This window comes from Symphalangus syndactylus, chromosome 22 (assembly GCF_028878055.3).
Source record: "Symphalangus syndactylus isolate Jambi chromosome 22, NHGRI_mSymSyn1-v2.1_pri, whole genome shotgun sequence".
Taxonomy (NCBI): domain Eukaryota; kingdom Metazoa; phylum Chordata; class Mammalia; order Primates; family Hylobatidae; genus Symphalangus; species Symphalangus syndactylus.
Window position 1 is genome coordinate 57,044,811 of NC_072444.2, and position 13,684 is coordinate 57,058,494.

At 41.3% G+C, this 13,684-nt stretch overlaps 1 protein-coding gene across 16 annotated transcripts in view; it reads left to right on the forward strand.

Moving 5' to 3' along the window:
- The first annotated feature begins 4,236 nt into the window (after positions 1 to 4,236).
- SLC35F5 (solute carrier family 35 member F5) overlaps positions 4,237 to 13,684 on the forward strand; it is a 121,960-nt gene continuing 112,512 nt past the window's right edge. For 10 of the 16 annotated variants that reach the window (XR_008653981.2, XR_008653983.2, XR_010118723.1 and 7 more), the window contains exons 1-4: positions 4,237 to 4,544; positions 5,368 to 5,458; positions 5,608 to 5,749; positions 10,621 to 10,764. Coding sequence is in view for 8 of the 16 variants with exons in the window: in XM_063631002.1 (XP_063487072.1) it covers positions 4,505 to 4,544; positions 5,368 to 5,458; positions 5,608 to 5,749; positions 10,621 to 10,764 (417 nt within the window). In the remaining 8 variants the exon portion in view is untranslated. Of the gene's footprint in view, positions 4,545 to 4,865; positions 5,058 to 5,367; positions 5,459 to 5,607; positions 5,750 to 10,620; positions 10,765 to 13,684 lie in introns of all 16 variants that reach the window. The other 6 variants (XM_063631003.1, XM_055262400.2, XM_063631004.1 and 3 more) reach the window with 4 other exon arrangements.

Below are 13,684 nucleotides of genomic sequence, written 5' to 3' on the forward strand. Positions count from 1 at the left end.
AGATCCCGTCTCAAAAAAAAAAAAAGTAGTAAGGTTCAAATTCAAAATAAGTCTTTTATATACAATAATTTTTAAAAATTGTTAACCTCAATCCATTTGACTACATCTTAGAAGGAAATCAAATCAACAAATATTTGTCAAGCTGATCATGTGCCCAGCATTCTGGTAGGTACTGCAGAAAATAAGATGATATAGAGTACTCTTGTGACAGACTGAATATAGAAATGGACAATGACCAGAGCATATATAAAAATAGAACTCTGACCTACAACCTCTCCAGGAACTAGTCCCGAAAGACAACAGCTATTTCTGCATTAATCATCCCAGGACTTGATCAGCTGCCAGTTTCCTTAGTTTTTGTCCTGTTTCCAACTTAGGACCAACCAGAGAAAGCCAAATATGTATCCCCAACTGACCACATAGGATGCTGTGCATCCACTTAACCTGCCTCCAGCCAACAACATCAAATCAGGGCATACCCGAAGTCTTTCCTTTTTTCACATTATAAAGCTTTCACACTCTCCTGCCTGTCTTCCAATCTCTGAAAAACACAAGTGATGGTGGCTGACTGCTTTGCTACAGCAAGCTTTGAATAAATATGCTTTGCTTGCACTCATTTGAGTGTTCTCCACTTATTTCTGCTCTTGGAATTACAGAATTATTATAGGTGGTTTCAATTATTAATTTATACCCCCAAAGACTCAAGACATAGTCATTTATAATTTTATTAGGGATGGGATTTGAATTATACTATTTGGGACTGATATATGGCAGTTAGTGACTGTCCTGTACACACATATGACTTTGCTTTTATATTCACACTGTGACACATGCACCTTACTGGGGAAATTATATTTTCTAGAGTGTATTTTGGGGGATTATTTTAAAGGCATTGAACTTAACACCTGATGTATCTTGAGGGTCTACTATTAAGAAATTTCAAGAGTGATCGACTTTGAAGAGTAAAAAGGAAATTAATAAAATTAAAAGATCAAGCCTGTGGGACTTAGAAAAATAGTGCTACTCTGTTGACCTAAAAGGAAGAAGCTGAAGCAAAATTAATACAAGTAGAGTTAATTTGGGTCAAGCTGTAAGATTGTAACCTAGGAGCATAGATTCAAGTTGCCTTGAATATACACACCGATTAGCAGCCATCACAAGTGAATCTTTATTATTTATTTATTTATTTATTTATTTATTTTGAGACAGAGTCTGGCTCTGTTGCCCAGGCTGGAGTCAATGGCACCATCTCGGCTCACTGCCACCTCCGTCCCCAGGTTCAAGAGATTCTCCTGCCTCAGCCTCCTGAGTAGCTGGGATTACAGGTGCGTACCACCACACCCAGCTAATTTTTGTATTTTTAGTAGAGACAGGGTTTCGCCATGTTGGTCAGGCTGGTCTCGAACTCCTGACCTCGTGATCCGCCTACCTCGGCCTCCCAAAGTGCTGGGATTACAGGTGTGAGCCACTGCGCCTGGCCCACAAGTGAATCTTTGAAGGCAAAAAAGGGAACAAGGGGTGTGCTGATACCACGTTGTGTACAGAAATTCTTATCAGTTTACGGAAATAACATTTATTAATAATTGGTTACATTGTTAAGCTATAGGATGTGGGTTATACTGTCCAACAGGACATTAGGTTAATTTATAGCTACTTGTGGCATAAGCAAGTAGTTTCAAGAGATGAATAACTAGCTCAAGGGAGAAGTAGGATATGATTGTTGTCTCCTTTTAATGTCCCTCTGGGCCTGACAGTTTAAAATAATTACATTCCTCAGATAAAAATAATTTTCTTTTCTCACTACTAAATGACAGAAATGGAGACTTCGGAAAGGAATTAAGCATGAGGAAAAGATCAAGAGACAGCAGGATGTTCAAGTTCATTGAACAAACGTTGACTGCCAGCTAGAGAGTAGTAAGCACTATTCTAGATGCTGAGGATAATAGTGAAGAACAAAATAGACCAAAATCCTTGCTCTTGTGGAACTTATATTTGAAATTATACAGCTGAAGATTTAGCCTTGGGCAAGACATAGACATAAGGACAAAAGAAGGAATGCCTGAGATGCTCAGGATGGTGCCAACAGCATAGAAACACACTAGGGCCTATGTTACGGCAGTCCAGTGGAATTTCCCTTAAAGAATCCAGGGAAAAGATATTAATGGAAGTTAAACTAGGTTTTGAGATTAGCTGAAGACAGTCTGCAGGAATTAACTTTATCCGTTACAAGAATATCCACAGCTTGTCCTTTAACAGATGGTCTGGAAACAGGTGGTAATAATGGTAACTTAACAAAGTACTATCATTTACAATATTTTAATTCAGAAACCCATATTTATAGAAGAAACTAAGGCACAGTAGAGAGTGGAATAATCCTCAAGATTACATAACAAATTGTAGTCAGATTAAGAATTGGTATCTAGCTTTCCTGACTCTTAGATTCTGAGAGAGATTTATAATGCTCTTATTTTTTAAGACTATACATCAAATATGTAGCATAAAGAATTCTTAGGCGTATTAGGGGCTGATACCCTAAAGAATGCTAATGAAATAAAAAACAAACTGGTGCCAGAATAATATGATTAATGTCTGCGACCAAATTTCCCCTACGTAGTAATACCAAGTAGTTGGTTAAGGATTTATTTATTTATTTATTCATTTATTTTGAGACGGACTCTTGCTTTGTCGCCCAGGCTGGAGTGGAGTGGCGCGATCTCGGCTCACTGCAAGCTCCGCCTCTCGGGCTCACGCCATTCTCCTGCCTCAGCCTCCTGAGTAGCTGGGACTACAGGTGCCCGCCACCACGCCTGGCTAATTTTTTGCACTTTTTTTTAGTAGAGACAGGGTTTCACCGTGTTAGCCAGGATGGTCTCGGTCTCCTGACCTCGTGATCTGCCCGCCTCGGCCTCCCAAAGTGCTGGGATTACAGGCATGAGCCACCGCGACCGGCCTGGTGAGTTTTTTTTACTCTGCACAATAGGTTTCTGAATGATTTATTAGAGGTGTTTGATGCTGATAGTTTGAAACTGATTCGATCAATTAAAAATGTTCATTGGTATTGTTTTATTAGTTGGTAGAATATGCATTCAACTTCACTGAAACGAGGCTTAAAAGGTAAGAGGTACACTACATCGTGACTACAGGAGTAAGAAAATTTAATTTCTTCACACCATCTGACCAAGATATTAAATTACAGAACCCTTTAGTTTTGTTTTTGTTTTCCAGATAGAAATCAGGATGCTGGACAAACCTTTCTCATCGAAGTCAAAATATTTAAGGAACAAATCTATATAGTTCAATAACTGCCAACATTTGGCAGGTCGTGGTGGCTCATGCCTGTAATTCCAGCACTTCGGGAGGTCGAGGTGGGCGGGTCACTTAAGACCAGGAGTACGAGACCAGCCTGGCCAACAGGGCGAAACCCCGTCTCTATTAAAAAATATAAAAATTAGCCGGGCATTGGTGGCTTGCGCCTGTAGTCCCGTCTACACTGGAAGCTGAGGCTGGAGAATCGCTTGAGCCCGGGAAGCAGAGGTTGCAGTGAGCTGTGATTGTGCCACTGCACTGCAGCCTGGGTGGCAGAGAAGAGACCCTGTCTCAAAACAAACAAACGAACAAAAAATTGCTAACGTTTGTGAGGTTCTTATTATGTGCCATGAATTGATCTAAGTCCTTCACATATGTAAACTCCTGCAATCCTAGCATACACACAAAAAACGAATGTGGCAGGTACTATCATTATCGTAGACAAGGAAACCGAGGGCCAGAGAAGTTGAAGTAGCTTTGCCCTAGGATGTAGCTTGTAACTCCTAGAGCTGAGATCTTGTTTACATACAAAAGGTTTCAAGAATCAAAAGTACTCTAAGCCACTTTGCGTTTCGGCTGTCATCGAGAAAGGGATATCCAAAGTCTCAGGTTCGCAGTTTGTGAAACGGAACTGCCAGCTTTCGTTCTAAGGCGGGCGGAGGTTTAGCCACTCCCTCATCCTTCGCTCTGCCCCAGACACCCACGCTCGCTTTCCTCTTCTTCCTCCACCTCGCCCTACTTCCCTTCTTCCTATCTTCTCTCTTCTTTCGCCGCCGTGTGTCCTCGCTCGGTGCCCAGCGCCTCGCATTACTTCCCTTGGCTCGGCCAAGCCACGCTGCATACGCGGCCACGCGCAGCCCGCCGTCGCGCCTGTATGACGTCACCAGCGCGCCACCGCTTTCGGGCTGGGGACGGGGGGCGGGGCTGCGTGGAGGGCAAGCCGGGGGCGGGGCCGGGGCCAGCGCAGAACTCCGGGCCTCCGCGGCCATCGCTGACTGTGCCGTCCCCTCCCCGCACCCGCTCCACGCCCTCCTGGGCCGAGTGGAGTTGGGTGGTGTCAGGAGCCTCTCCCTGAGGGGCACCGCGGCTTCAGGAGCTGGGCCTCCAGTGCGGCGCGATGTCAGGCGCGGTGACAGCTCTGTGAGTCCGAGGCCGCGGCCGTGGCGCTGGGCGGCTGCGGGGCCTGACCGGTCCGCTCATGGTGCCGCCACGACGCCATCGCGGGGCAGGAAGGCCAGGTAGGCAGGCAGGGAAGGGCCCCTACATCACCGGAGCCCAAACCGGGACGGAGTGCCCCCCGACAGCACCACCTCCTGCCCTTGGTGGCAGCAGGAGCGCCTTGACCGAAACCGTGAAGGTCTCTAGGGGCGGAGGGAGCGGGAGCTGACAGGGGCGCCCGAGCCCTGCGCCCACCGCTGGCAATTGAGGAAGCCGTGCGTGCGCCCTCGCCTCGGCTCCTCGGGGAGGCGTCGCTGCCTTAACTGTCTTCTCCCCTCCAGAACAGAAGGATAATTCCTTTTCCCAGCTGTTTCTTCTAAAATGACTGGATGTTTTGACAGAGGTGGGTGGAGGAGCGTGGAGAATCCTTTTCTTTTACCACTTGAAGAGATTGGAAAGGTGCCTTCAAAACCCACAACAAATCACTTACTCTCCGATAACCAAATTCCACTCCAGGAGATCAGTGACAGAAAAGACACTTTTAGAAACTGTCTAGACGCTGTCCCCGGGGGCGGATTCCTCTGGATGGAGAGGTGAATGGAGTTCCGTATTTGTGAAACTCAGAGAAGCTATTTTCTAGTAGTTAACTACTCTTAAATGTGCCGTATGTTGTATATTACTCCCCCTCCCTGCCCGCCTCGTATGGCGTATCTCTCTAAGTATAATCTGAAGCGTACAGTGGATACCATGAAAGTACTGAGAAAGGTGGCAAGAATGTTTAACACATTTTGTTCCTTTTCATTGATTTGCTTTGAATTTGAAGATGAAGAGTAAAAAACGATGTGATGAATCTTACCTTGAGTTACTCACGTTTTCATAGCACAATTTCATGGTTGTTTTTAGGGGTGCTGAGTTCTTCACCTCCTTTTAGACTGAGATCTGCCAAGTTTTCCGGCATTGCGCTTGAGGATCTCAGAAGGGCTCTTAAGACAAGGTAGATTCCACATGTTTATCTTCTATGTAACTTTCACACTGAACATTAGCTAACAAATGTCAAATGTTTCTGTTATACTAATTTTCTTATTTTTAATGGTTATTTTTCTAAATTCATCTCTAATGTGATCTGTATTTTCTAAAAAACAGGCTGCAAATGGTGTGTGTATTTATCATGAACCGAATGAATTCCCAGAACAGTGGTTTCACTCAGCGCAGGCGAATGGCTCTTGGGATTGTTATTCTTCTGCTTGTTGATGTGATATGGGTTGCTTCCTCCGAACTTACTTCGGTATGTACCTTTGGTCCAGGAATGATGTTACATTATAGCCACAGTGTTACTGTTAACCTGTAGTAACTCTAGCCATTACAATCTCCTGCTTTCTAAAAGCAGTATCTTAAATACTATTGAATTTTTTAAAAATGTTCAATTATTGCCACTTGAAGTTAAAACTGAAGGGATGATCTTTTTTATTGTTTCATACGGTTTTCTTGTACCTTTTAGGGAGGGTTACTTAGAGAGACTGCATATTTTCTTATATTTGAAAATGTTACTCGTGGCTTTTTTTCTAAATTCAAATTATTTCTGTAAATATTATTTTCTAGTGAAATAACTGTCAGGATGCAAAACAATGTCACCATTTAGTAGAAAGTTCAGAGTGCTTTTGGACAAATGAGTAAAAATAATGAGTTTTCATGTATAGGTCACTGTTATAATGCCCATGAGTGGTTGCATCCACATTTATGCTTGCTGACTCAAACCTTATTATAAGGTGCACGGTACACCTCATAATTTTCCTTCAGTTAAATTGTATCTTTACAGTTTCCTTCAGTTAAATTGTATCTTTATTGATGACCTATTGGTAGTAATGTGGCATTTTGAATTTGCAAGCTAGTTTTTCTTTCTACTTGTGTACTTTATTCTGCTTGTTTAATGATCCCTATGAAAAGCAACTTTTATTTTCAGAAGTCTGCATTTCAACTTATATGTTGTTGCAATTTTTTTTTTTCTTTTCTTTTTTTTTTTTTGAGACGGAGTCTCGCTCCGTCGCCCAGGCTGGAGTGCAGTGGCGCAATCTCGGCTCACTGCAAGCTCCGCCTCCCGGGTTCACGCCATTCTCCTGCCTCAGCCTCTCCGAGTAGCTGGGACTACAGGCGCCCGCCACCACACCCGGCTAATTTTTTGTGTTTTTAGTAGAGACGGGGTTTCACCGTGGACTCGATCTCCTGACCTCGTGATCCGCCCGCCTCGGCCTCCCAAAGTGCTGGGATTACAAGCGTGAGCCACCGCGCCCTGCCTCTGTGTTGCAATTTTAAGGCGAATATACAGCAGGAAACTGGCATTTATAAAATGAACCTAATTTTCAAAAGAAGCAGTTTAATACTCAGGTCTTCTCATATTGTAGCTAAGTAAATATTGACATTGTATCCTATGAGTATATAAGTTTTTTTTTGACTTGCTCTGCTCTGTCGCCCAGGCTAGAGTGCAGTGGCACAATCTCAGCTCACTGCAACCTCCGCCTCCTGGGTTCAAGGGATTCTCCTGCCCCGGCCCCCTGAATAGCTGGGATTACAGGCGTGCCCCATCACGCCAGGCTAATTTTTGTATTTTTAGCAGAGACGCGGTTTCACCACGTTGGTCAGACTGGTCTCGAACTCCTGACCTCGTGATCCGCCTTCCTCGGCCTCCCAAAGTGCTGGGATTACAGACATGAGCCACCGCGCCTGGCCAAGTATGTAAGTTTTTATGCTTTTCAGAATAAATCTCTGGAATCTAATGGGCCGTATATTTTTCGCTTTAAAACTCTCCTATAACCTTCTTTTAGATGAACATTTTGTACTTTTACCTCAAAGAAATGTCTTTGATATTGACAGGTAACTAAACCTATCTTTTAAATTTTATTTTCATTTAAAATAAATAGTTTGTTTTTGTTTTTCAGTTAATAAAATTTAGGACCAAATAGCACTTGGTTAAATTATCATTTAACCATATCTAAGCAAAGTAGAAAAGAAAAAACAATTTGTTGTTTGTGGTAATCATTTCACAATGTATACATATATCAAAACACCATGTTGTAAAAAGTACATATATTTGGTGTTTGTCAGTTGTACTTTAATGAAACTGGAGAAAAAACCTCAACTTATCTTTATTTTTTTAAAGTAAAATATTTTAGTAAGAGGATATTTTATAATCTCATTATTCAAGAATATATGTAATGTCTCTACTTCTTCAACCAGATGTGCTCATTAAACTTTGGAGATAGGGCCAGGTGCAGTGGCTCACACCTGTAATCCCAACACTTTGGGAGGATCAGGTGGGCAGATCACCTGATGTCAGGAGTCCGAGACCAGCCTGACCAAACATGGTGAAACTCAGTCTCTACTAAATACAAAAATTAGCTGGGTGTGGTGGTGGGCGTCTATAATCCCAGTTACTCAGGAGGCTGTGGCAGGAGAATCGCTTGAAGCTGGGAGGCAGAGGTTGCAGTGAGCCAAGATCATGCCACTGCTCTCCAGCTTGGGCAACAAGAGTGAAACTCATTTTGCAAAAAAAAAAAGAGAGAAAAAAAACAAACTTTGGAGATAAAATGTGTATTTTAAAAAGAAAATCAGTCTTTTTATTATGGATATTTTCTAACATATACAAAGTAGAATATTATAATGAGTCTCCATGTATTCATTACTTACCTTTAGCACTTAACCAAATTTGCCAACCTTATCAACCTGTCCTCAAAACTTTTTTTCCTGGAGCATTTTAAAGCATATTTTAAAGCATATGTCACATGCCATTTCACCCACAATTTCTTTCCTGTTTACTTTAAACTGAAAAGGACTTTTAATTTTCTTAAACATAATCACTATGCCATTAACATAGTTAACAAAATTAACTGTAATTCCTTAAGATCATCTGATATCCACTCCATGTTCAGTTTTCTCCAGTCCAGTTTTCTCAAGCGGTGTCAAGGACTTTTTTTTCCCGTTAAGTTTGTTAGGATCTAAACTAAGATCACCCATTGCATTTGTGATACCTTTTATTCCTTAACTGTATCTTCCTTCCTTTTTTTCATGCCATTAGTTTGTTGGAGAAACTGGGTGGTTTTTCCCATTGGATGCATCACACATTCTGGATTTCACTGATTGTTTCCGTGGGGTATCATTTAACTTGTTATTTTTCTCTTATTTCTTGTAAAGTGGTAGTTAGGTGTAAAGTCTTGATTTAGGTTTAGTTTTCAGGAAATAATACTTTGGGGTACTGATTACTTCCTTTAACATTCCAGCGTGACATACATAATGACTGCAAGTCTCACTTTAGATGATGCCAATTTAAGTACTATGAAGTTCCTCATCAAATTTTAGGTAGTAGTTGAATAGCTACATTTAAGTTATCTAGATAAAGTATTTCATTAGGGGTTGCAAAATGGTGATTTTTTTTTGAGTTATTCCCTCTGTATTTATTAGCTGGAATTCTTCAAGTCTTTTTAATATGGCCTTATTCATCTTTTTTTTTTTTTGAGATGCGACAGAGTTTTGCTCTTGTCACCCAGGCTGGAGTACAATGGTGCGATCTCAGCTCACTGCAACCTCCGCCTCCCAGGTTCAAGCAATTCTCCTGCCTCAGCCCACTGAGTAGCTGGGATTATAGGCACCTGCCACCACACCCAGCTAATTTTTGTATTTTTAGTAGAGACTGGGTTTCACCATGTTGGCCAGGCTGGTCTTGAACTCGTGACCTCAAGTGATCTATCTGCCTTGGCCTTCCAAAGTGCTGGGATTACAGGCGTGAGCCACTTTGCCTGACATCTTATTAATCTTTAACATTTTCTTTCCACCACAAGATGCCCTGGGCCCATCTTGTACATTTCCTGCTCCATACCTGGGTTTTGCCGTTTATTGTAGGAGCCATTGTTTCTTTTTTCTTTTTTGAGGACAGAGTCTCACTCTGTTGTCCAGTCTGGAATGGTGCAGTGGCATGATCTTGGCTCACTGTAACCTCTGCCTCCTGTGTTCAAGCGACTCTCCTGCCTCAGCCTCCAGAGTACCTGGGATTACAGGCGGGTGCCCCCATGTGCTGCAAATTTTTGTATTTTTTGTAGAGACAGGGTTTCACCATGTTGGCCAGGCTGGGCTTGAACTCCTGACTTCAAGTGATCCACCCACCTCGGCCTCCCAAAGTGCTGGGATTATAGGTGTGAGCCACTGTGCCTGGCCAGAGCCATTGTTTCTTTTAGTGTAAAATGGCGTGGACCACCATTTGCGTCCTGGAGTTGCACTTTCCTCCTGGATTGTCATTCTTTTCTATTCCTTTTTAGTGGATATAACTAGGAATTTTCTTAGGATATAAAAAATTGTGAGTTTATATTCACAATACACTAAAAACAAACAAACAAAACAGTCTCCCTTGGGAAACGTCCATAACCTTGAAATTTGTCAGTTTCCTTTTGGTGCTCCCGTGGCATCCTGAACCCCTCTCTTGTTGCTTGGCACATTATGCTGTATTCTCTTCATATATATGTCTCCTCTATTAGATGTTAAGCTCCCCAAGGGTGGGATAACTTCCCTTACTTCTCTTTTGTTTTTCTTTATGAGATAGGGTCTTGCTCTCTTGCCCAGGCTGGAGTGCAGTGGTTTGATCATGGCTCACTGCAGCCTCAATCTTTGTGAACTCAGGGGATCCTCCTGCTTCAGCCTTCCAAGTAGCTGGGACTGCTGGTGCACGCCACCACGCCTGGCTAATTTTTCTCTTTTGTTGTAGAGACAGAGTTTTGCCATGTTGCCCAGGCTGGTCTTGAAATTCTGGGCTCAAGCAATCCTCCTGTCTTGGTCTCCCCAAGTGCTGGGATTATTGGCTTGAGCCTCCACGCCTGGCCCTGTCTTACTCTTCTTTAGCTCCTAGTATGGGCACTGTTTCATAGTAGGTTTCAATGAATGTTAAACCAAACTTATTTTAGCAGGTTGTTGCTGCTTTGTTTGGTGATATCCTTTTGTATGCAAGGTAAATACAGTATTCAGAAATGAATCTAAAATATTTTTGTAATCCCTTTGACTTTTTCTTTCCAAGTGAACTTCTGAAGAGTTGAAAATCATGTAGTGACTTTATTTTGGAGATGAGTAATAAGGTTTAAGGTCATCTCAGAGTTGTCTGTTTAACTTTTTCCTCTACAGTATGTTTTTACCCAGTACAACAAACCATTCTTCAGCACCTTTGCAAAAACATCTATGTTTGTTTTGTACCTTTTGGGCTTTATTATTTGGAAGCCATGGAGACAACAGTGTACAAGAGGACTTTGCGGAAAGCATGCTGCTTTTGTAAGTTTTTAATTTTAAGTGTCTGTTAGGAAGGGGGTTTAGATATATTTTGTAAAAGTTTAAAGATGTATTAGTTTCTTTAAGGACAGTCATATTTTCAGTTGTTCAGTTAAGTGAGTGAAGATGATATAAGAAAACCTGCTGTTGTCCAAAATTTTAAATTTATTCTTTTAATTAAGTAGTGTCAGAATATTTTGTGAGAACTCTTACTCCATGACATTTTCTGAGTTGTTAAAAATTGTTGAATTAGTCCAAATCAATTAATGTGGTGATGAAGATGAAAGTAAGGAATAAGAAGAATATCAAGAGTCTGTCGTTTGCAGATTGGACGAGTATCCTCTAATTGTTAGGTGGATTCTGGAAACAAAAAAATTCAAAGTTTTATATATTAAAATGAAAATATCATATTTCCAGACATATTTTAGATGTTTGGCTAATCAAATTATATTCTTTGATTGATGTAATATAATATGCTCATTCATAGTATTGAAAGAAATATGAGTTTATATAATGATATATCTTCCTTATAGAAGTAGAAATTTTGAATTATTGAGAATGAAGAATTATAAAACTTTCTGATATTAATCCTTTTAAAAAATTCTTTGTTATTTTAAAATATATATAATGTGAAATATACCATTTTAACTATTTTTAAATGTATACTAGTGGCATTAAGTGCATTTACTTTGCTGTACAACCATCAGCTCCAGAATTTTTCATCATCCTAGACAGAAAGTCTGTACACAGACTTAAAAATAACCGCTATTCATTCTTCCTTCCAAACCCTAGTAACCACTGTATTACTTTCTGTCTCTATTAATCTTTTTCTTTCATGTGTATTATTTTTTGTGGGTTAAAATAGTATTGTTTCTTGTCTTATCTAATAAGTACATTCTTTTTAAAATTATTGATTTATTTTTAGAGACAGGGTCTCACTTTGTTGCCCAGGCTGGAGTGCAGTGGTTTAATCATAGTTTGCTGTAACCTTGAATCCTGGACTCAAGCAATCCACTTGCCTCAGTCTCTCAAGTAGCTGAGTACATAGCCATGCAACACCACACCCCACTAATTTTTGTATTTTTTGTAGAGACAGTGTCTTACTGTGTTGCTCAGGCTGATCTCAAAGTCTGGCCTCAGGCATTCCACCGTCTTGGCCTCCCAAAGTGCTGGGGTTACAGGCCTGAGCCACTGCACCCAGCAGTCAGGGGCTTTCAATAATTGTTTTTTAAAGCTGGGCTTGGTGGCTCATGCCTGTAATTCCAGCACGTTGGGAGGCCAAGGCAGGCAGATTTCTTGAGCCTCAGGAGTTCAAGACCTGCCTGGGCCACAGTGGCTCATGCCTCTTATCCCAGCACTTTGGGAGGCCAAGGGGCGAATCATGAGGTCAGGAGATCGAGACCATCCTGACCAACATGGTGAAACCCCATCTCTACTAAAAATACAAAAACTAACTGGGCATGGTGGCTCACTCCTGTAGTCCCAGCTACTCAGGAGGCTGAGGCAGGAGAATTGCCTGGACTCGGGAGTCGGAGGTTGCAGTGAGCTGAGATCGCGCCACTGCACTCCAGCCTGGCAACAGAGCAAAACTCCATCTCAAAATAAATAAAAAACAATTAAAAACAATTTTTTAAATTTAGATGAAGCCTGCAAATGTATACTTATGTGCACACACAAATTTAACTTACCAAAAATATAAGTATGTATTTTTTTACTTTGCAAAAGTAATACATATGCATTGTAGAAATTATATATACATCATAATATCACATGTAGGGATAAATTGTATGTGTATTAGCATAGGTATATTGTTGAAAATTTAGAAGCTACAGAGAAACAAAAAGAGGAAAATAAATTCTGCCATTCAAGGAATAACCACCGATAACATTTTGACATATATCCTGCCATTCTTTTCATGTGTGTATTTTTTATTTTTTTACAAAAATGGAATTGGGTCTGGTGCGGTGGCTCATGCCTATTATTCCAGCACTTTAGGAAGCTGAGGTGGGTGGATCACTTGAGGCCAGGAGTTTGAGACCACCCTGGCTAACATGGTGAAACTCTGTCTCTACTAAAAATACAAAAAATTAGCCAGTCATGGCGGTGCACTTCTGTAATCCCAGTTAGTTGGGAGGCTGAGGCACGAGAATTGCTTGAAGTCGGGAGGCGAAGGTTACAGTGAGCAGAGATTGAGCCACTGCACTCCAGTCTGGGTGACAGAGTGAGGCTGTCTCAAAAAAATAAAAACAAAAATGGAATTGTTTCTTTTCAAGGTTTATCCATATTGTAGTGTTTCTGTACTTCATTTATTTTTTGTTGCTGTTGTTGAGACAGAGTCTCATTCTCTTGTCCAGGCTGGAGTGCAGTGGTGCGATCTCGGCTCACTGAAACCTCCACCTCCTGGAATCAAGTGATTCTCCTGCCTCAGCCTCCTAAGTAGCTGGGATTACAGGCGCCCACCATCATGCCCAGCTAATTTTTGTATTTGTAGTAGAGACGGGGTTTCACCATGTTGGTCAGGCTGGTCTTGAACTTCTGACCTCAAGCAGTCCACCCACCTTGGCCTCCCAGAGTGCTGAGATTACAGGCGTGAGCCACTGCGCCCAGCCAAGTAATGTCATTTTTAAAGCTTTTAATTCTTATTGCTAAATTACTGTCTGTAATGGTTGCATTAATTCTTATCTCTGTTAGCAGTATATAATTAAACCCTTGTTAAACACTCATTAAATCTCATGATTGAACCCTTACCGACATCCCATCATTTGCCAACTTGACAGGTGAACAATGATGATAGCTTGTTTAATGTGCATGTTTTTGGTTACTTTTTCATAGATTTTTTGGAAGGTAGAGCTCTTGTGTGTGTTGTCTGCATCTTATTGTTCTACATCGACTCCCTTTTTGTTATTGATTTGCTGGGGTTCTT